This window comes from Bicyclus anynana, chromosome 13 (genome assembly GCF_947172395.1).
Source record: "Bicyclus anynana chromosome 13, ilBicAnyn1.1, whole genome shotgun sequence".
NCBI lineage: Eukaryota > Metazoa > Arthropoda > Insecta > Lepidoptera > Nymphalidae > Bicyclus > Bicyclus anynana.
Window position 1 is genome coordinate 640420 of NC_069095.1, and position 24288 is coordinate 664707.

The 24288-nt window shown below is 34.1% G+C and overlaps 1 protein-coding gene and 1 long non-coding RNA gene across 2 annotated transcripts; one reads left to right on the plus strand and one right to left on the minus strand.

Moving 5' to 3' along the window:
• Nucleotides 1-23469, plus strand: LOC112052791 (organic cation transporter protein). The gene is made up of 7 exons (XM_024092015.2): nt 1-623; nt 12887-13097; nt 18476-18576; nt 19621-19772; nt 19882-20508; nt 20854-21035; nt 21762-23469. The coding sequence occupies exons 1-7, from the start codon at nt 454-456 to the stop codon at nt 21918-21920; spliced, it is 1602 nt and encodes a 533-aa protein (XP_023947783.2). The 5' UTR covers nt 1-453; the 3' UTR covers nt 21921-23469.
• On the minus strand, nt 22677-24229 carry LOC128198630 (uncharacterized). Its single transcript, XR_008251359.1, has 2 exons — nt 24095-24229; nt 22677-24013 (listed from the first exon to the last, which is right to left on the minus strand). It is a non-coding gene; the product is annotated as an uncharacterized LOC128198630 (long non-coding RNA).
• Nucleotides 24230-24288: the final 59 nt, after the last annotated feature.

Sequence of the window (24288 nt, forward strand, 5' to 3'; positions counted from 1 at the left end):
CTACACGCGTAGTTCTGTACCCGTAGCAACTAGCATCTCAGAGTTATTATATTTTTAACTAGTAGGTATCTTGTCTCGGTCATAAACAGTAGTGTTTGACATTTTAATATTATACGCATTCGTAATTTTATTCGCGAGCGTATTTAACGGTCAACTGTGTGTTAAATATTCAATTGTGCGTTAACTCCGGCCAGAATCACTAGATTTTTGGCGAAATATAATATAACAGTGTATTATTAAATAAGAATAAGTAGATAAAATAAATTAATTATTTTATATTTAGAATTACAAAATATAAAATTGAGTTCTGTAATTTGAATAGTGGACTTATTATTTCAAAGGACTTAAACATTTTCTTTGATCGTGTTTTAATTGCAATTTTACTAATAACTGAAATTAAATAAGAGTATTTAATATTCAATTATATAATTTATTGGACTGTTAAAAGGGAAAATGGCGGATAAAGATGATAATATTCGCAGTGCGGATTCGGATGTTTTTTTGGAATTGGAGAAATTTGGTAGATTTCACTTCATACAGTATGTTTTGGTGTGTTTGCCGCTTATGATGGTGTCTATGGTGCACGTCAATTATATATTTGTCGCTGAAGACGTCAATCACAGGTAATTATTATAATTTATATTTCTAAAATAATATTAGTTTCATAATAATTGAATATGAAATTTTGAAAAGGGCACAAGTCGGATATTCTGTACATCTTACAAATATAAAATATCTAATAACATACTTAGATTTAACTTTAAAACTAGGCTAATTAACACCAAAATGCAACACAATAGTTACTTTTAGAAATTATTTACCGGTTTTCAAAATAATTAGTTATTTTTTAAATTGCTGGACGTTTTAAATTTTCAGACTTGTGCCCTTTTCGAAATCGCATATTTAATTGCTGGCTCGGATTTTTTCTTTTTTTTCTTCACAATAATTAAGCTGGCCCCGACTGGAGATTTTACCTGTTTTTAATTCCATTGTAACCGTTGTACGTATTTCAAAATTTAGTTTTTATACAGCATACATGATTGTGTGATAGTAGATAGTGGTTTTTACTTGCAAATTCATTGAGTGATGGAAAAACATTAAAGTTTGGTTGTTAAATTTCTGAATGCAACCGAGTTAGTGAATACTCCAGCTGGTAGGCTGTTCTTCTACTTTTTATTGTTATCTGTCTACACTACTAGGCTAGGCTTCTCTCCTTGTTGAAGAGGATATTTGGAGCTCAGACTCACTATGCTTTTTTTGGCGTTACGTATTTGCCGGTAACTAGCCTCGACCGAAGTCTACCACCAGATCAGACCAAAAAATATGAATATGAAATCTTGTAGTAATGGTAATGTAGCACCATTAACTTTCCCACTCCAGCTAAAAATTTTTACTGAAAATTTCTATGAAGAAAAGCTAAATATTGAGCTTTTCACAGTTCCACCTAAAACTCGAACCTCGAACCTCGTGATCCGTTGACACATAAGATAACCACTGGTCCAAAGAGGTTTTAAGAAGACTGTTCATATAATCATTGGCGTATCTAGGATTATTTCCTAGGGTGGGCCTGACCCCCGACATCAAGTGTATTATTAGTATCATAATAGAATTCCATAATCATTATTAACCCTTACTCGGCTCACTGCTGAGCTCGAGTCTCCTCTCATAATGAGAGGGGTTAGGCCAATAATCCACCACGCAGGTTCATCACACGCAGAGGATTAAGAAAATTCTGTTATGCAGGTTTCCTCACGATGTTTTCCTTTACCGACTAAGACACGTAATACCTATTCAATTTCATAAAATGCACACAACTGAAAAGTTGGAGGTGCATGCCCCGGACTGGATTCGAACCCACATCTTCCAGAATCGGAGGCAGAGGTCATATCCACTGTGCTATCACGGTTCGATTATTAGTATCATAGTAGAATTCCATATCGCTAGTCTAGAATTCTAGGGTGGGCACAGATCCACTCTAAGGTGGGTACGGCCCCCCGCCAACTCCCCCCTATATACGCCTTTGCATATGTAGTTACTTGTAATAAGACTTTGGTGTCACTGCATGGCGCCCGGCCGGCGCCTTGTCACTTGACGTTTGGTACCGTTTCTTTAATACATCTCAATACAAACAAGAAATCACTGTGCATGCAGTTGCTAACATCGAAGGCCACTTCCTAATAATGTAGAAAGTTTGTATCGGAAAGTTTTACATGCTGTTGTTAGGTAATTTAATTATATTAAAGAATCTATAGTAATATTGCAAAGAAGTAAAGTTCATGTTGCTGTAGAAGTAAAATTAGGTGTAATCTCTGGATACACTGAAGTGATTTTAAAATTAATGTACCATTATAGGGCCACGTTAGGCTATATTTTATCCCCGTATTCTCACGGGAACGGGAACTACGCGAATGAAACCGCGGAATGTCAGGTACGGCTTTTCAAAGCCAACACATTCCAAACTATAATTGGCTACAGTACCTACGAGTACTTACCGATTGTAGAAGCAAAGATTGACTAACATTAAGCCTTCATAAATTGAGGTATGTCTGGTTATCGCTGGCTGTTAGTCTATTGTCTATTTAGTGGTATGCACAAGGTATAAAACTAGGGTAAATGGAGAATATCTCCTCGAATATAGGTTCTTTAACCAATCCTCTGGGTACATTTTTGCATCTATGAAGTGTACGCCACTGTGCCTATTACATGGTCATATGTTTTCTGTGACATGGTTCATAAAATTAAAAGATGATTTTCAATTTCAAAATTAATTTAAAAAAATCCGTCTGCGTGAAAATAACCAGAGACTAATTTAAAAAGTTGGAAAAACAAGAAGAAGAAGAAGAAGAAATATACTTTATTGTACATTAAAAACAAAAATAAACAATAACTTTTAATAACACTTAGAAACTAATGTACAAATGGCAACAAGATGCAGAGAAGAAACGGGATTATAAGAATACAGTTGCAATTTAAACATTACCTAGATGTAACTTTTACCCTACGCTTGAATTTTATAACCCAGTTGGTTATTTAAGTGAATTTGAATTCGAATTCACTTTTTGTTTAACTTCTTTTTAGAAGGGCTGTTATTTTTTTAATTATTTGAATATATCAATTTCTTAGTTGGTACGTATGTTTTGTAGGCATTTCAAGAATAAATCAATCTATATAATATCTATCTATGTATCCATTTCAATTTATCTATCTGTTGGAGACCGAAATATCCTGCATGATTCCTGTTACCGTGAGAATTCTGGAAACTAAACATAGAGCCGTGATAGCTCAGTGGATATGATCTCTGCCTCCAATACCGGTCCGGGGCATGCACCTCCGACTATTCAGTTGTGTGCATTTTAATAAATTAAATATCACGTGTCTCAAACGGTGAAGGAAAAACATCGTGAGGAAACCTGCATACCAGAGATTTTCTTAATTCTCTGCGTGTGTGAAGTCTGCCAATGCGCATGTGGTGGACTATTGGCCTAACCCCTCTCATTCTATGAGGAGACTAAAGCTCAGCTGTGAGCCGAATACGGGTATCAACACATATTCGGCTTACGGCTATATCATTATCAAATGATGATAATGATGATGATGATGATGATGATGATGATGATGATGATACTAACTATGAAAAATTTGTAATAAATAATATTTGATAAAACCTAAACTTGATAAATTCTACTGACTCAAATGTTAAAATACTTAATTTTCAATTTAAAACATTGTTAAATAATATTATGGACGCAAATTATCATATTATATAATTCAGTAAATTACATAATTGTAATTATTCCAATAGCTATAATAATCATAAATCTATTTTTACAGTAACATTCATAAATAGAATTTGTTATAATGATTTTTTGAACATGAACCGTAAAATTCAAATATATGCAAAAGTTTTACAAGTAGGTAATTCTTAATTTACTATCGAGTGCTCATTATTCTAATACCTTAACGTAAAGATACAACCTAACTACATTACAATACATTATTTTACTGTAACTACGTGACTACGAGTACATTACATTACATTTCAACAAATTGGCACGCCAGTAGGTTAAACCTGATAAAACTGTGCGTTACCTTACTTAATAGGCTAGTTGACACTTTTTATAAAAGGGTCTCAAATTGTTCATTAGTGTGCTACTTTAAATTAAAAAAAAAAAATTTTTTTTGCATTAATATTTTTTTGACAATATGTGCCAAAACGCTATTGGTCATGATTTATTGTACTATATTTTAACTATATTTCATGACGTCACGTTAACACTAAACCTTAACGTGCCTTAACCAAACGGAGTGTTTGACAAAATTATTAGATTATTATTTTTCTACAAGACTAAGTAGAACCAGGTAGAACGTATCAAAACTTTTGTGGTTTCGGTATTCTTAATAAGTTCAATCGATTTCTCAAACAGTTTCAAAGAACTTTGCAACTATATCTAACAAGATGCTAACTAAAATCAATATCAAAGTAGCGAACCATATTTATCAATGTTCAAATTACATATTTGGATTTTATTTTAGCAATGACACAATACAAAGATAAAGTTCCTTGATTATTGCCAAGTATTTTCGATGTATCCAAATCATTAGTACCTTTTAACATTGCGCAAAACGTAGATTCCCATTTGTTATGTTTTAAAATAGCCGTGATAGCCCAGCAGTGGATATGACATCTGCCTGTTCTGTTCTGTTTCGGTCCGGGGTATGCACCTCCAACTTTCAGTTGTGTGCATTTTAAGTAATTAAATATCGTGTTTCAAACGATGAAGGATAAAAATCGTGAGGAAACCTGCATACCAGTGAATTTTCTTAATTCTCTGCGTGTGTGAAGTCTGCCAATCCTCATTGGGCCAGCGTGGTGGACTATTGACCTAGCTCCTCACATTCTACATTCGCAGACAGCCGAATATGGGTTAATAACGAATCTGCATATATTTTGTCTTCACTTTGGTGGAAATACCCAGCCTAGCTGATCTTCTTCCCATTGGTGGCAATTTCCAGATAGCACCATATATTTCTTGTGCTCGCTTTATTGAAAGTAACGCACATTGATATCTTTCTCTCCACATATCACGTCAAAAAAACGCTGCTCGTCTTCTTAAATCTCTAGTGCTTGCTTTAGTGAAAGTACCCAAACTGCTACCCTGATATTCTTCTATGTTTATTCATCTCTTGTCTCCACTTTCGTGAAAACCCTAAGGGTGATAGCAAAATCACACACCATGTTTAGAACCATTTGATGTAACTTTAGCAAATCCTTTATGACTATTCGTGTTTCTTATGAGTGTATTGATATTTTCATTGCTGAAGCAACCTAATACAAATGAAAAACTTGTGACATAACAAGTCATTTTCGTCAAACTACTTACAAAGTGATTCAATCATCTAGTAGATGAGAACTGAACGACTGCCAAATTGTTGTTAAATAGAATCACGTGCTGAACACCATTGATGATAAATACTTTTAAAATATTGGTTGGTTTTTCAAGTAAATATATTTTCCATGTGCTAAAATCTCATGCAATTATGACTTTAGTGAAATTGATGGAAACTGGATATTCCTCGTAACGCGGTAGACATGTAAATATAATTAACGTTAATATATAAGATATCGCAGTTATATGGATATTAAATTACTTAAAACATCTAAATAAAAACAAGGGTAACAAGGTTAACATCGCAAAATTAGTTCAAAAACATAGGAACAAGATACCAGCCTTGAGGTACGCCTAAAATTATATTGAACGCAGTAAATATTCTGCGTTGAAAACCAATTTATAAATAATATATTATAATATTATTTCCCGGAATTTAGTATTTATAATGTCGCCTCATAATTAAAAAATTTGACTAATTTATTCAAGAAAATTTTATGGTCCACTTCGTTAAACGCTTTATATGACGCCAGTTCAAAATGTATGGAGCATTGGCCTTATGATTTAATACCTACCTATCAGGTACCTATTAGGCTACCTCCAATGCTGGTTCATAATAAATTCTAATTGTAGGCAGAACTAGAAGTAAGGAGTTAAGCCCTTTAACCTCATGGTAGCAGCGTGGCGGGCTTAAGCTCCATATCCCCTCTCCTATACATAGGGGGGTTGTCTCCCGATCGTCTATATATCCATACTAATATTATAAAGAGGTACAGTTACAGGTATAGTTGTGTGTTGTTGGGGGTAATATTTGAATCAGCTGAACCAGTTTTGAAAATTCTTATACCACTAAAAAGCCACGTTATTTGTGAGTGCTCATGGGCTTTTTATCCTCGTATTCTCACGGAAACGGGAACTATGCGTGTGAAACCTTGGGGCGTCGGCTAGTCCTTGTAGGGGATCCTTTCTAGGGATGTTTGTTACTCTTTAACGCCACAACTATTGAACCGATTTGGCTTGAAATAGGTTTTATTCTAGATTAACATATAGGCTACTTTTTATCCCGGAAAATCCATGGTTCACGAGGGATTTGTGAAAAACTAAATTCCAACTAAAGTCACGGGCGTCCGCTAGTATCACATAAATAAGTAAATCGTACAGATGTCAGATATGCTCGATTGACACCGAATTAGCGAATAACCCCCGATAATTAAAAAGTAGGTACCGTATTTAGGCACACAACGACAGGCGAATATGCAAACATTTGTTTCTTGGATTTTACCACAAGCAATGTTTGCAAACCAAATCTACTAACATCATTTGGGCATTTAAATTTAAAAATTATAATACTCATTAAGTATTTACACGTAATTTTCGACTTAATCATTTTGGTAATTTATAAATACTCTGCATTATAATGCTAATAATTTTAAATATTTTAGAGAGTTATGTAATATCTATAATAATATAACTGAATTAATTCTACAGTCCTGCTATGTGTAATAGGTACATAATGTTTGATTAAGTGGGCCTTATTAGAAGGTAAAGTCTTCGCAGCGGGCGATGGAGCGAGTTATTCTTGGAGCTTTTCTGCGTGATCTAATGAGGAGTTCCGTGGACGAACTAAAGTCACAGACATAGCTCAGCGAGTCGCGAAGTTGAAGTGGCAATGGTCAGGCCACATAGTAAGTGCTGATGGACATTGGGGTCCCAAGGTGCTGGATTGGTGACCTCGCATTAGGTGGACTGAGGACATCAAGAGAGTTTGCAGCTGGATGCTGGCGGCTCAAGACCGCTCAGCAGTAGACGTCCATCGGCTGATAATGATGATGTGATGATGATGATTCAAATAGGTCACCAAACAACCGACAATCAGGGCTCCTAACTCAGAGCGGAGAACCTTCTCACAAATCATGTCACAAAAATTAATGTAATCTATGAAAGTACTTACTTTAATACAAAAAGGATTAGGTCCAATACTAAGAAGTATAGACTACTGAGCTACCTCAATTTTTTTGAAAGTCAATGTACCTACATGACAACAACAAATGTAGGAATGTAGGTACAGTGGATATAACCAATTTTAGACCACTGCCATCAAAATCCAAATAAAAAGTAACACATATCATGTAGGTAATACATGAATGAGAACAATATAAAACAAATAAATATAATCTTTCGAAGAACAAACTAACACATTTTTCTCAATAACTTTCGTTCCAAATATGTGTGCCAGATTCTTCTGCGAGAATAAGATAAAAAACATATCATCATAAAAAATGGTGGTCGGTTACAAGGATTTATAAAAAAAAATAAAAAAGGAGGTTCTCAATTCGATGTTTTTTTTTTAAGTTTTGAGGTCATCATAGCTCAGTATCTGCTTTAAAACTGATCAGCAGGCCAAGTATAAACATAAACATATGAGAAAAACATAATTATTTATACATATACGAAATGTACCAACTAGCTTTTTGATAGTAATTCGTGTCATTCATTCATGTCATTTTGTATTCACTATTTATTTAATGTTAACTGATCAGAATATGAAATGAAATAAAATGAAATGAAATGAAATTTATTGCTAATTTATGTCCCTTTACAATGGTGCTGAGGACCCTGATTTAAGTTTGAAAAAACCTGTATCTCAGGATCCTTGTTCTTCCTGCTTAAATTATAACTGATATTTTAGCAATTAATACAGGAGTAATACTACTTTTAAGTAGTTGATATCATATTATAGTAGGTAGATGACATTTAACAGTTGACATTGTGATTTTTGTTTTCAATTGGTTTTACGGAATATGAAAAATGCGGTCCGTTTTGCGGACTGGTGAAACCGTTAAATGTAGGACTATGGTTAATAGATAGGTGATTGAAGCTATTCTGCGAAAGCTGATCATTGAGGTAGGTCATTGTACCTATCGATGTAAAAGACTAGTTGATAAACAGCCTCATGAATTTGCGTTCTCAGAATAGTCTCATTGGCAAACATGCGGGTTCAATTGAGCCTAATATGAGCATTCAACTCATACCACTTGGTGATAAAATTATAATTAATCATTATTGTTGCTGCATACTTGCTGGGCCTTCATTTAATTTTATTTTGCGTCTGCATTACAATTAATACTTTTGTGTTTAGTTCTACGAAATACACAATGCGTGTTTTTGAGGTTTCACACCGAAAAGTATTTTTGCGTAGAGAAGAGTTCTTAATCTTTTTCACTAGCAACAAAAAACTTTTCATTTTAGTAGTATTATTGGGACCGAACCTCTGTTTCTCGTAAGTGCTGTGCTGATAATATTATTTAGATCGATTTCAGGTCCAGGCAATCCAATTTCGGAAATAGCGGCAATGAATCTTTTCGCAGCTTTTTGGCTGGTGGCTTCGGTCGTGGCTATAGTCTGGCAAGTTCTCTCTATGGACACAATGGATGCACGCTGAAGCTGCAGGAGAATTGTAAAATATTCTCATTTGTTGATTAGATACCCATTACCCATTAATGGTTATTATTTCATTATTTTCATGTAGGTGAAAATAATATTAAGCGTCGCGTCGTCAAAAGCTAAAATAACGTCGCAAAAAAGAATGACTGGTAACCCAGTTACTGCAATTTTCAAGATATTTATTAAATTATTTCTCAGAAAATTACTTTGTTTTTATCTTACCCTCAGTTCTTGTCACTGGGAAGTACCTAGTATTATAAGAAAAAAAAAAATAATACACATTTTATAATGTCGTGGATTATATTGCGTAAAACTGGAATAATAAAAAGTTTACTGAGGCAACTATCTACGACAGTTTTGAACGATGGGCAATTTTAGCCATTACAGAACCAATACAGTGATAATAAGTTACACGGAATCGATAAATTGATAAGATCAATAAAGAGATCTTATTTATTTTGTGCGTACCAGTATGCAGCAATGAAAGAGTCAATTGTTCTCGTGATTTTATGAAAATCAACTGTGTGTAGGCTGCAGCTGAGACAATAAATCTAAGGTTATACTTGTTTATGATAATCGTGATAGCCCAGTGGACATGACCTCTGCCTCCGATTCCGGAGAGTGCGGGTTTAAACCGGTCCGAGGCATGCACCTCCAACTTTTCAGGTGTGTGCATTTTATGAAATTAAATATCACGTGTTTCAAACGGTGAATGAAACCTGCATGCCAGAGATTTTTCTTAACTCTCTGCGTGTGTGAAGTCTACCAATCCGCATTGGGACAGCGTGGTGAACTATTGGCTTAACCCCTTTCATTCTGAGAGAAGACTTGATCCTCAGACTCAGAAGACTCATGTTCATACTAATCTAACTTTTTACCTAATGGTAGTTTTCAATGTTTTCATACTGTGACAATCACGTAAACGTAAACGCAAATTTGCGTATGTGCCTGCAGTGGTGCCACTAGATGGCGGTGTTTCAATTCCTCAGGTCTTACAACCGTTTTGTATTTAGGTAGTTTTGTATACCTACTAATAAAGTAAATTAATAATGTGTTTTCGGTTCAAAACCTACTAATAACAAATTGTAACTTGAGTTCAACAAATTATTTAATTTAGTTTTATGCGTTTAATTTACATAAGTTGACATTAATTTTTACCTTAGTTGTACTAACAACTATTGTAATAATAATTGATACCTTCTTTACCTAGTGATAACTAGCTAATGCCCAACTTATAAAAACTGTAGTAGTTTTTTTTTTTTTAAATATTTGCCATATATTTTTTGATTAAATATGATCAATATTAAAGTTATTCTTATTATGTAAATTACAAGAAAAATATAAATAGTCCGGAAGAAGCTACTATGGAGCAAACAGGCTGGACTATTTACGTATGAATCTTTCATTACAACGATAAATCATTGGCCATGTAACATCAATACGAGTAAATGACATTTAACCAGAGGCTCGGAATGCTGTTACGTTCCCTGTGTCCAGAACCCGTTTACTTAATGGATTGTAAAAATAGACTTAGACCAGTTTTATCTAGCTTCTTTGCCTCATCAGAGTAAATAGGTACCTACCGTTACACCTAGGCTTTATAGTTAGTAAAAAAAAAGTAAAACATTACTTTAATGGCATTATAGGTACCTACCTATATCTACTCTTCAAACCGTACTTATAAGCTTCTGTAACTATATTTATCTATACATATAAAAATGAATGGCTGTTCGTTAGTCTCAGTAAAACTGGAGAAAGGTTGAACGGATTTATCTTGGTCTTGAAATGTTCGTGGAGGTACATGTACTCGCCAGTACACTCTCTATGTCCAGTATGTTGGGTTTCGTGCCGAAGAGGGAGTTGAAGACTTGGAACGTAGATATTTCTTTATTTCTTTCTTCTTATTTTCTATATATCTTGGATCGGTGGCCGGAGAATTACGAAAAAATTGTAATTGGATCTCTTTTTGGGGTCAACCCCCAAAAAGAGATCCAATTACAAACTCTACATTACATTAACTTACAATACATGCTATACGCTTACTTTGGGGCTAAATAGTGATGTGTGTGTTGTGTAAGCCAGCGTCGGATTAGCCATAGGGCGGTAGGTGGCATTTGCTACAGGCTCCGCGCTCGAGAAAAACAAAGATAAATGCAAGTTCGGCTAGAGTGAAAAGGGTTCCAAACGATGTTAAATAAATAAATAAATAACTTTTTATTTCGGTTTACACCATAGAATTGAAAATTAATCTAGAAGAGTTAGTAAGATTAGTAACAATTTTTATCTTAAAAACTACCATGTTCTTTGGAAGAAAGTTATTTTCTTGAATAACTTGGAGACATGGATAAAGATTCAGAGAAAATTAACTTTGAAGCGAGAGACAACAAATTAGTATTAGTTTTTTTTTCAAACCTAAAAGGGCCCTGTTTACATTTGCTACAGGCCCAGCTTACTGGTGTAAGCATATTTATTTATTTCTACATGCAAAGTTAAACCATATTCCAAAAATAGAATGACACTAGCAGTAAAACTTGGAGGGCGCCATAGATACTAGAACGGACGACGCCAGTAATTATAGAGGTCATTTGAATTTCTTTGAGAATTTGCCAATTTGTATTTTGTACCCACAGAATAAAGAATGATACAAAATGAGGTATACGCGGTAAGGCCGGTCCTTAATAAAAAAAACAAACGTCACGCATCTCCTTGACATCTGCTTATACAAACTTTTGTCATAAATTGTATTTCAAGATTTAACACTAACAACAATTACGTAAATGTATACCATAATAGACTAATAATCAATAAACACCTATAAAAAATAGTCCATCTTATTTTTTAGTTTTTGCGAACAGTTTCTAAAATATTTAAAGACATTTTTATCTTGAATAATATTGAAAATTACTGATGCGACGCTTAATGTCGTACTGACTCGACAATGTATTCGTTTTTGAATTTGTATTTGGAATGGCTGCATAACTGCCGTGCTCCGTACGCTCTATCTGGCTATTATTCTTTAATCTGCGATTGTATCCTCAATAGTAACAGTTGCGGGACCCAAATGTAACCCGAAAGATCTTAAGTTTGAACCGCCCGTTGGACTATTCACTATTGACTATACATATACGTACTTTTAACTTTTAACTTTTGATGATGATATTGATGATGATGATGATGATGATGATGATGATGAAAAATAACTTTGTCTAGTGTGATCAGATCAGTAGGTGTGGCTATGTCATGGTCATGACCTTTGAACGGTATTCAAAGATCGCAATGTGAAATATTATCAGAATCGAATAAAAAAAATGTTATAGATCAAAATTCTTGGATAAACAGACCAGTTTTTCATCAGAACCGGTTGTTCTGGTAAAACGGGTCATAATTCGACTGCATTTTTCGCAGATTAATTTTTAATATAACAAAATTAATTCACACGTTCATAACTGCCTTGTAAGTTACTAAGATCATAAAGCTCCCAGTTAAAAAAATATGACAAGAAACAGGTCGTTTCCGATCACGAAGTCTGGGGTTTGTATCTCGGGTCGGGCTGTGTACAAAGCTTTTCTTTCTTCAACGAAATTTTCAGTAAGGCTTCATACCGCCATATCTGGCCTTGTGTGGGCCGTCAAAAAAGACTGATAATGATGACACCTCTTATGCCTCGAAAAGCACGTATACGCAGTCGTTTCGTGAAGTGGCAATGGGCTGGGCACATAGTTCAAAGGCCTCCCACCAGGTAGACCGTTACGTCATCGAGCGGGTCGCAGGAATTCGCTGGATGCAGGCGCCTCAGGATCGTGACGTTTGGTATCCCTACAATAGACTTGTTCCCTATGTCTTGCAGTGGACGTCCATCGGCTGATATGATGATGATGATGACCCTAAGCCTGCCAACTTGCACTGAAGTACTGTGGCTCCATATCTCGTCACTAACTGGCTACATGATGCCAGACACACAGTCGTACATGTCAATAAATTACCACTGATTTTGAAACACTTGTATCTGTAAATATCATTTCAGAATGACAAAGATGATGACTTATCAATTTCAGATGTCTCGTCCCCGAGTGTGAAGATGCAAACCCAAGTGTGCAGTTACCGGACTGGTGGCCTTCTGACGTGGACTCGCGATGCTTCAGACCCGTCGTCGAAATGCAGGAGTACGACAAACTGAACCAAACGTGTTCAAACAACACGTTCGTTGAGATACTAGAAGAATGCCACGAGTGGATATACGATAATAATAATTCGATCGTTTCTGAGGTAAGTTCTGGGTGGATACTATGACGCTGGGTGGCACGGTCGGTACGACCAAATATTTACATAGAAATAGTTCGAATATTTTAGAATTTTTAAAACTAATTAAGCAATTTCCGTAATTATTAGTAGAACAAACGACAAATTAATTAATTAATGAAATAACTACTCGTATCTAGATAAAAGCTAGAAAAGCTTGCGACAATATCGATTGCTTTGGTTGGACTTATAAGCCGTACAGACTAGTTTAGTATTTTAGTCGAGTACAAACAATTTTTGGGCGGTAAATCTAATAATTGTTCGTACTCGACTAATGTAGTCCGAACTAGGCCTTAGTTGTGTAAACACCAACCCCGGGTGAATTCAAGACTATAGACAAATTCACGTAGAACCGTTTATTTTTTGTTTATTATGAAATGAGATTAATCTTCCTTGGGTTAGTAAACTGGTAGGTCTTCGTAACTTCGTCGAAGTTAGTCTCTTATAAAATTAATAATGGCATCGTCACTTCATATCAGTTGAAATCGCAGTCAATGGCTAACTTGTCGGTAAATAAGAAATAAGTTTTTTTTTTTCACCTCGCAGCGATGTAAACACATTTATGTATTGACGTATTAAAGGTGAGATGTAGGCCTGTTTGAATAAAAAATATTTCAACTCTACGTCAATGTTTTATTAATGATCAACGTCGTTTGCCTGTCGGTTTTTTACCGGATTTACTTAGCAAAAGCTATATTAAGAGTTTCTAGAATACAAGTGTCAGTTTCTTTGTATGCAATTTTATCTGTAAGATTGTAAGTCTCCTTGTGTAACTTAGCATTTAATCTGTTAAGTCCTGGATCGTTGTGAAATCACTGCTCAGAGAATACCTGTTTATCTACTGGCTCATCAATCCCTTGAGAAGTCAGCGGTGTCGCAAAAATGTTCAAGTTGTTGTACCTCTAATTATTGGTATCGCTCAAAAGAACTGTATAAACAAACTTGATGTGAAATTACGTACGTTTTATACCTTCACTTTTAATTTGTTTGGTGATATACATTTCTCATCGTATGTCGTGGGGTTCACTATTATAGCGCTTTCCGGTGCAGGCTCGCCATTCGAGCTCGCCCCACCCATTTTTATATATATAGATTATATAGTCTCACTTCTAAGGGCTCTTTACTTACACGTTATACAGAGCACATGGTCACAAGTTACAAGTGACTTACGATGCACGTCCTCTAACGTAATTTTAAATAGTGTTTTTCACCAAGCTCGTAGAAATCAGGGTTGTTGAACTGCGTCTGCTCTTGTATTTTCTACGTTAGCCGCATTAATATACCAAGTGAAGCCATATTCTTTTAATGGTTCTTACTCGCAGGTTCTAGCTTTTTGACATTCTTTTAAAAATTTTAGACTTAAATTATTGTACTTAAATATTATTTTAAATAATTGGTTTTACGGCTCTCCTGAGCTTTTAAAAGTTATTTACAAGTATTACTTTAAAAAAAGCTATATAATGGTTTAAATTAAAACTCAATCCATGCTATTTTATACTATTTTACCACGTAAATAAGCAACTTTATTTTTAATATTGAGTTTATTAGTGAGGAGTTTAATACATTTAAAACTTCACGCACCTAATTTTACCTTTACCTATCTATGAGTTCAAATTGAGAAACATTATTTTATTAATTTACTTAAGTTACTTAACAAAGAATTTTATTAAAATTTGGATTAGTGCGTAGTTCCAATATTAACATTTCAACCTATTAATATTTTATTAATTTTCGAAATCATACATAACATCAGAAGTCGACAACCAGTTATGTGACGGCACATAACTGGTTATTTGCCAAGATTTCTTCTGCGAAATGTTTACTAAAACATTTTGCACAACAGGAAAATGGGATTTTAATACCAGTTGGGATTTTACGCCTAAAATATGTAACTTTTTTTTATGTTGCATTCTACCAAATATTTATTATTGTATTGTCCAAAAGAAAACAACTAGTATGCTGCCAACTTTTAAACTAATCAAAGTGCCAACTTAATATCGCAAAGGTACCTACGTAGTGGACAAATAAATAAACTCCATCCAGAATACATATACCAGAATAGAGTGCGGTACATACACGTTTATGACGTTTAGGGACGTAAACACGTAACAACAATTGTAAACTTCAAAAACTTGGAAGTAAAACACGGTTCAAACTATCGATGTTGATAATAGTCAACTCCGGACTGAAAGAAGAAAAAAAGCTGAGTACTTCATAGGCATCATAGGATCCAGGACACGAACCAAGAAGATCATCATGTTTTGAAACCACATAGGCTAAGCCTTGAAGCAGCACTAATACATACACAAGGATAACTATATTAAATAAGATATTGACCTGATAAATCTGTAAACAAATTGTAAAATTCTATTTGCTTGAGTGTTTACAGAATATTAGATTTGTATATATAGAGATAGGATAACTATTTGTTTAATTAAACATTACTGTCTTTATAAATAGATAACATTTTACAACTATCGTCTGATAGTAAATCCAAAAATAGCTCTACCTTGCACCTAGTTCTAGATGACGGTTTTAGTGCAGCGTGGTTTAGGTGCCAAAGGTCATCGTGTACTGGTTTCCGGTTTTGTTTATAAACTGAGGATAGTGCGGGTTCAATGGCATTGGGATGAATACATTCAGATATACCTAATTATTGTTACTTTTTTAAAAAGCCTATTTTAACCACTATAAAGCCAGGTATCCCTACTGTGGGATAAGGAGAGAAATAAGGATCTTAGACTCAATGCTGGTTAGCAAGTTTATACTATTTATTCTTTTTTCAACGATCATTATCAGATGTTGATGATAATGACAGTTAGGTTACTTATCTTAACTTAACGTGCTCTTCGAAGTAATACCACCAACTTCCTAAATCCAGACTATTTAACTGAGAGTTGCGTGGAAAAAGATAGCTCAATATCTATTACATAGCCTGATTCAGAACTCGAAGCTAAAAGACTATGTATGTATGTATCTAATCTATATGTATATTTTACCTAGTCATAAAATCTTTATTAGGAGTGGATACGAAAGTTTAGTCCAACGTTAATTAATATTGAGTACTCGTTTTTAGAGCAGAAATATTAATAATCCTTGCTCTTGTTCCATCACTCTATTGAATGATGAAAACCACATTAAAATCCGTTGCGTAGTTTATGAGCTCTAAGCTTACAAACGGCGTGAAGCGATTTTGTTAGTTTTGTGGTATCGGAATGCTAATAAATACACACTAGGCTTATTATTATGTCCATGACTACGAATTACATTGATTTGGCACATATTCGCAAGGCTCTCGCTGTTGCAATACGTCGACTAATGGTATTTTTCAACGGGTAGCACAGAAATCGATGATATTTCGGAATATCTGATGTTACATCATATTGATGTTGGCTTACTAGTCATTACCCGACCAATCCACCTAACTATCTTTACTATACCTAATATAGTACCTAATCCATCTATTTACGTAGAGATAGATACTATAAAATGGAGGAGTATGTATGTATGGTTGTTTGCATCACGCGTGATCTCTAGTCTCTTTGGACTGACGGTTAGTTAAATAGTAGAGGAATTTCAGTTATAGATAAATACGAGAAATTAAACATTTACTCTTCCTCAAAGTTAACTTAAATAAATAAATAAATAAATATACTTAAACAATACACATCACTATCTGGCCCCAAAGTAAGCATACAGAGTAGCTTGTGTTATGGGTACTAAGATAGTTGATATTATAATATACATATACATTTATATACTACATATAAATACTTATATAATGTATAAATACACACATACACTGGAAACAATCCATGTTCATTACACGAATATTTTCCAGTTGTGGGAATCGAACCTACGGCCGTGGATGCAGAAAGCAGGGTCACTACCCACTACCCACTGCGCCACGCGGCCGTCAACTTAGTAGAGTAATTGATTTTATGACATAGTGTCATTGAATTTTAAAAAAGGAGGTACTTGGGAAATTCCTGAAACTCCTTAATAATCGTAGACCATTGAACTGAAACGCTAACGCCTAATATGGCAAAGTTGCATTATTGAATTAGCAACAACATGTTTAGGTGACAAGTGGTGATGGTGACATCATAATAATATTTTGCAAACAACTTGTAGGCATATATATTGCCGTCAGTTTAGTCCATGTTCTCAACGTGGATAATAACGTTCATCGTTGAATTAGCGACAAAATTTTCACAGGTGACAGGTGGTGATATTAATATCATTATCCAAGGATCATAATACTAGCGGAACAGTGAAGCTTCGCTTTGACCTATAAAACTTGACAACTTCACCTTATTGGATAACATTGGACAACACACTTATGCAAGCAACCAAACAACTTTAGATGCTTTTAATACCATTTTGCAAACAACTTTTAGGCCTGTGAATTTTCATTGCGTAGGTTCTTAATATTTTCTTGTGAGGGTAAGAGAATATTTTCAGGCAGTTGTTAACACTTTATACATGCACCAATGCACTACTCTAGAAATGACTAGTTAAATATCTTCGTAGTTTCTATTATCTGCCTTACCATTGCTTACCCTAGTCAAAAATTCTGTGCTATTCGATGCTTTCAATAGGGCAGTAGGTAGACCCAGAGGGGGACATTAAGATGACTTTTAAGTCTATCCTTAGATTTCTTGTGTTTACATTTTAGGGTACGTAGGTACCTACTTACGTAGGTATATTAGAGGCACAAGAGGCTTAATACCTATGCCTCAGATGATCGTTCATTATCGATATATTTCAATGTAAAAACGAAAGGTTAGTCATCAAAAAAAATCAGGAAAACCACTTCACGTAGAAAAATTAAATTTGGCAGGGAGGTAGTTTATAGATAGTGAACTTCAACTAAGAACGGAATTTGTGACAGGGCCGGATTAAAAAGTCTAATGGTGGCGAAGTCGCGGGCGCCCGCTAGTAATAAATGTAGGTCATGTTTATAGCGAGTGTTATTTCAAAAGTGTGTTCTAAGATTCTATTTTCATTTACGGTTTGATTTTGGATGAACTTAGTTGTTTTAGGTGACAGTATAAAACACTACTATCAAATCCGATTTTATAGTTAGAGTCATCATCATCATTATCAACCCATATTCGGCTCACTGCTGAGCTCGAGTCTCCTCTCAGAATGAGAGGGGTTAGGCCAATAGTCCACCACTCTGACCCAGTGCGGATTGGTAGACTTCACACACGCAGAGAATTAAGAAAATTCTCTGGTATGCAGGTTTCCTCACGATGTTTTTCCTGCACCGTTTAAGACACATGATATTAATTTTCTTAAAATGCAAAGTTAGAGTAAAGTTTCGTTTGCCTTATTTTCAGCTCAACTTAGGATGCCAGTCTTGGAAAGCTACTCTAGTCGGGAGCGTACATAACGCCGGGATGGTGATGTCTATGATAATTACTGGATGGATTGCAGACAAGTAAGAATTTTTACTCATACAAATCTATCAAAGTGTTTTTAAAGTGGCAGTATTTCTTTGGACGATTAGATTTACTACTAAAAGGTGGAGAATTTTTAGCGGCCGCTATCAGATGAGTGATATTTATAACCAGGTATATTTTTGGCCTCCGTGGCGCAGTGGTGTGCGCGATGGATTTAAAAAACGGAGGTCCTGGGTTCGATCCCCAGCTGGGCCGATTAAGGTTTTCTTAATTTGTCCAGGTCTGGCTGGTAGGAGGCTTTGGCCGTGGCTAGTTACCACCCTACCGACAAAGTCGTACCGCCAAGCGATTTAGCGTTCCGGTACTATATCGTGTAGAAACCGGAAGGGGTGTGGATTTTCTTCCTCCTCCAAACAAGTTAGCCCGCTTCCATCTTAAATTGCATCATCACTTACCATCAGGTGAGATTGTAATCAAGGGCTAACTTGTAAAGAATAATAATAAAAAAAAAAAAAGTAATGATACCGAATGATGACCAACAAGATGAGGTTAACGTGGTCTCAGGAAAGGGTCACAGGGGTTTTACACTGAAGACTTCCTAAATCTTAATTTTGATAAAATTTATTCAAATTTTTTAAATAAAGAACTCGAACCCCAACCGTGTCGATCCGTAAATTCACAACAGCCCCTGTAGTCAAGTGGCACGTCGATTCTCTTTCTACGATCGCCAACGCTTCGAAAACTTGAAAAATGTATGGGAATGACAGATCTTGATCACGTGACCTGTCGATAGCAAATGTCATTCCCGGAGCAGACAACTCAGTTACGTAGACAGACAATGTAACGACGTCCTAGCGACGCCCCCAATTAAGATTTTTTTGTATCTATTGCCCGGTTATAATATAAATGAAACAGCCTGCAATTTCCAAAATTCATTTAAATCGGATAAATTACCTACTTGAAAAGTTTAATATCAGATTAACAGATTAATTATTTCCGCATTATGAATTTTTATTATTATAGATAGGCATATTTATTAATAGTATAAGAGATGGTGTCAATATTATACACTTTTGTTTCAGAGTTGGACGAAAACCTACGATTATTGTGTGTTCGATAGGTGGGGCTGTGGGATTCTTTAAAATATTCATCACAAACTACTATGGGTACCTTGGTGTTGAATTTTTGGAATCTGTTTTAGCGTCAGGGCTATACACAGTTGCTGTAGTTTTGTGTAAGTTTAGTTTTTTTTTTAATTTTATTGCAAAAATAATAATGCCTAAACGTTTTTTACACTACACAGCATTACAATATTTAATAATTTGTCTTTTTTTTTATTTCAGTGATAGAAATTGGCGGTGAATCTAATAGAGTATTAGCTGGAGTAATTTTCTCTTACGCAGTGTATGTAGGTGAAGTTCTATTTGCCTTCATAGCGATGGGATTAAAATATTGGAAAACTTTAATCCTCGTCGTATACTCTCCGATGATTTTGTTCATAGCTTACATTATAATATTGAAAGAGGGCACAAGATGGCAATTGTTAAGAGGGAGAACAGAAGAAGCAAAAGAAACATTAAAATTAACAGCGAAAATTAATAAAATAAATGTAAATCAGAAGGAAATTGATGAAATAAGTGGAGAAGATCTCAGATTTAAATTTAATATTGTAATGCAGAAGCAGAAGGAGAGTATAAAAGATATATTGGCATCCAAAGAGACGATGCTACGCCTGATTGTTACCTCGATTTGCTTTTTCACCTCAAGTTTCGTTTACTATGGATTAGCAGTACACTCGGTTTTGTTACCAGGAAATAAATACACTAATTTTGTATTAACATCACTTGCATCATTTCCGGGAGACTTTCTAGCACTTTTCACGTTCAAAAAGTACGGAAGAAAGATATCTCTACAAAGTGGCTACATTTGCTCTGCTGTATTTCTCATAGCTCAGACATATACTCCTAATTGTAAGTATTTTTTAAATATACACTACGAAGATTATAAACATAGGTACTAAATAGGTAAATAGGTAATATAATAGGTACTAAAAATACAATTCAATATAATTATTGTGATGAAGAGTCGCCCCCTGTTCTTCATCAAGCCATCGGAATCCATTACGACACACTCGTTGAATATTAAAAAAATAATAATTATAAAACCAATATGTTGTTATTTTTAGTATTTAAAATACATTTAAAAATATTAAAGAAGATCAGCGACTCTAAGAAAGTTTCTTCAGCCCAATTGTGTTTTAATTTAAATTACTTACCTTCACTTTTAATTTATATCTAATTTCTCTTTTATTTTAGCACTATCCTGGTTGAAAATTCTGTTATTTTTATGTGGGAAACTGAGTGTTGTGGTGTGTTTCACCGGCATATACACATACAGCCTGGAGTTGTTCCCCACCAGTGTTCGCGGCACGCTTGTCGGAGTTGGTAATACTGCTGCAAGAATCGGCAGTATGTTGGCACCGCTTACTCCTCTTTTGGTAAGAATAAATTGAAGTGCAGCCGCTCAGAGTTTGCATTTCTGACAGGTCGTGATCGAAAGGGACAAACACATTTAATTCGTTTTAGATACTTATTCTAAGTTTAATTACAATTGCATCGTTATTTTGTCCCATCTTTGTAGTGTAGTAATGACCTGTCAGAAACGCAAAAGTAATCGTCTGATTTATTACAATGTGTCTCTAAGGGTGTGTCCAAGTATAGCGCAGTAATCGAGAGCGGCACGCCATTACGCTTTCACCATTAAACTTTTCCAATTCTTTCATCGATGAAAAGTTACATAATCTGTACCACTGCCTTTCTTGATGAGTACTGTTTACCAACAAAGAAATCAGAAATGAAGGTAGAAATCGCATATCATTTCATAACTTATTTATTTTAAATTATGTATGGTATGTTTATAAAATGTTCATAAAATATTTTAACCGTATCTAATTGTTCTATGCTTATTAATCAAATTTATTTTCTTTAATTTAAGAACAATTTTATTTTATTTGTTATAAGTTGTGAAATGACTAGTGATTTATACCCTCATTTTTAATTTGTTTGTTGGTAAACAGTATTCATCAAGAAAGGCTGTAGTATAGTATACTTCATCGCCGTTTTCCCTCGGAAATGATACTGGACATGTGAAACTACAGAGAACTAATAATTTTATATTATTATATTGTCCAAATCTTGTTATTAATCAGATGTTATTGTTTTAGTCGAACGAGCTGGACGCCTTGCCTTCTATTTTATTCTCCACCACAGCGGTATTAGCAGCTCTTCTATTAACATTTACGCCTGAAACGAAGACTTTACCTTTGTTTGATACGATAGCACAAATTGATGCTTATAAATCCAAAGTAATGACGCATTTGTAATGATTTTAGTCAAAACTAGGTTTATTTACTCGCTGCATACGTTATTATGCGTTTTATCTCGGACTGGACTGGGACGACCAGTTTTCTAAATATTGTTTTATACATAAAATATTTTTAACAAAAAAATTTAACCGATTTCATAATCACAAAATAAACTAAAAAGCGAAAAATAACATCGTATGTGCTACCTACTGATGACTTTAAGGCGGTACTATACTTTTAAAACAAAAAAAGAATTTTCAAAATTTATTAAGAATTGACATAGTTACCTATGAGGTAACAAACATCAAAAAAAAAACATTGAAGTCGGTTAAAAATAAAATATACGAAAGTGTCACGAGTAGAGTTGCCAGGTGTCTGGATAAAGCCGGACATAGTTAGACTTTTCTATTCCGTGTCCGACTGAAATAAACGGTGACAGTGGCTTTTGATATTATGCTTTACATTTAGCAAAAGTGTGTGGGAACAAAAGTTACAGTATTAATCGTAAATGTTTATACATAAAAAACATTAGTGTACTTATTAGTACACGTGTACACAAAATTATCAATAATGTAGGCTGTCCGGTCTTTTAAACCCAAATGTCAAGCCGAAGTGGCTGGACTGACCGGCTTTTAATTTCTGCGACCTGACAACCTTAAATGGGATAGGCAGGGCGTCTCCGCCCCGTTCACGTCCTAAATCCGAGTACATAGCGACTGTAAGTGCACTATTTAAAAAAATACGATACGATATAATAAATTAATTTTTTCTATATATTTCTAGTTTAAATAGTTTTTAGCGACAATGTTTAAATTATTGTACTTACGAATGTGTCTCCGATTATAACTATGCTTTAAGATATTAATTTTTGATCACTATGTGATTTGGTAGAAATTGTGATTTGCAAGAAAACAGCAAATTCAATTACTCGTAACATAGGATAATAAAAGATACTCTTAGATATGTATTTAAAATAAAATATTAAATCTAAATTAAAATAAATAAATTTTGTTCTATAATATTTTGATTTAAATAAAATGTACATAGTTATTAGATTATTAGAATGATTGTAATATGAGACGGTATAATTATTTAATAAAATGATTAAGAAATTTCCTTATAAATTATTTAAATAGTACGATACCTTAAAAAATATTATTTAGAATATTATATTACTAAGAATATTATGTAACTATGTCTAATTCGGTACATGTAGCACAAATATAACATTATCATACATATAGAGGTAGTTATTATGCATACCTACCTAAAATTGTATTTAAATTACATAATTTTAAGTATGTCCATCAAATAATTTTAAAAGTAATTCTTATTTTATTTATAAGTAGCTTAATAAAGATTTAAATAGATTTAGATTTAAATGTGTTTCGACTTCTATTGAATATCGGAAGTTTTTGAGAATGTGTTTAATGTAAATACTGTACGTCGTATGGTAGAAATGTCAATAGGGTGTCAATGAATTATTACAATATTACATATCTAATTAAGTATGAAATATTTGCGTACCATTTTATTTTATCCAATACAAACTTTAAACAAAACTTAATTGTGGTTTTATTGCACTCAAAAGTTTAAAAGTTAACAAAAAATAAGTAACAAATAAATAGCCAATTACCGGGCGTGAGACCATCCTTTTTATAGGACAAGGCAAGGAACATATTTACTCAGGAGGGACAAGGTATTTGACAATATTTTGACTCTGGTATGATGACTGACTCTACGTATCAAGTATTATTTGATAATGACCGGGAATGACAGCTAAACGACGACTCCAGTAAAAGTACTCCAGCCTGTTGTTTTCATCCAGTAAAATTTCTTGGAAGAAAGTAAAGCTTAATATTCTATAAAATACTGACTTAGTAATCCGTACCCAAATTGGCTCACAACTCAGCCAATATAAAGCAGTAAAAAATATAGAAATTGATTATAGTAGGTAATTTTCTTAAACTTACCTAGGTACCTAATTTGGTAGTTTCACAAAATTTCCATATCATCTTAAAATATTTCCTGCATATTATATATTATTTTGAATCTATGGTTAGTCGTTTTAACTTAACTTGTGTACATCAGCTGCTGACCGACTTCATAACCTGTAATATCAACCCAAAATAGTAATACCAAAGAGTAGAATAAGTATAGTAATACTTTCTATTAAACAAAAAAAAATTTACCTCCATAAGGTGGACAAAAATCAGTCAAAAATAATGATCATGGAGATCATTATTTTTGACTGATTTTTGCTACATGCTTTTTAGTCAGGTAAATCCACGGCACAGATCACTATAGATCCACGGCCAATCTCTTACACTATTTTGGTATTGCTATTACAAAAATATAGTTGTCTGATTAGCGCAGTTGCAGTAGC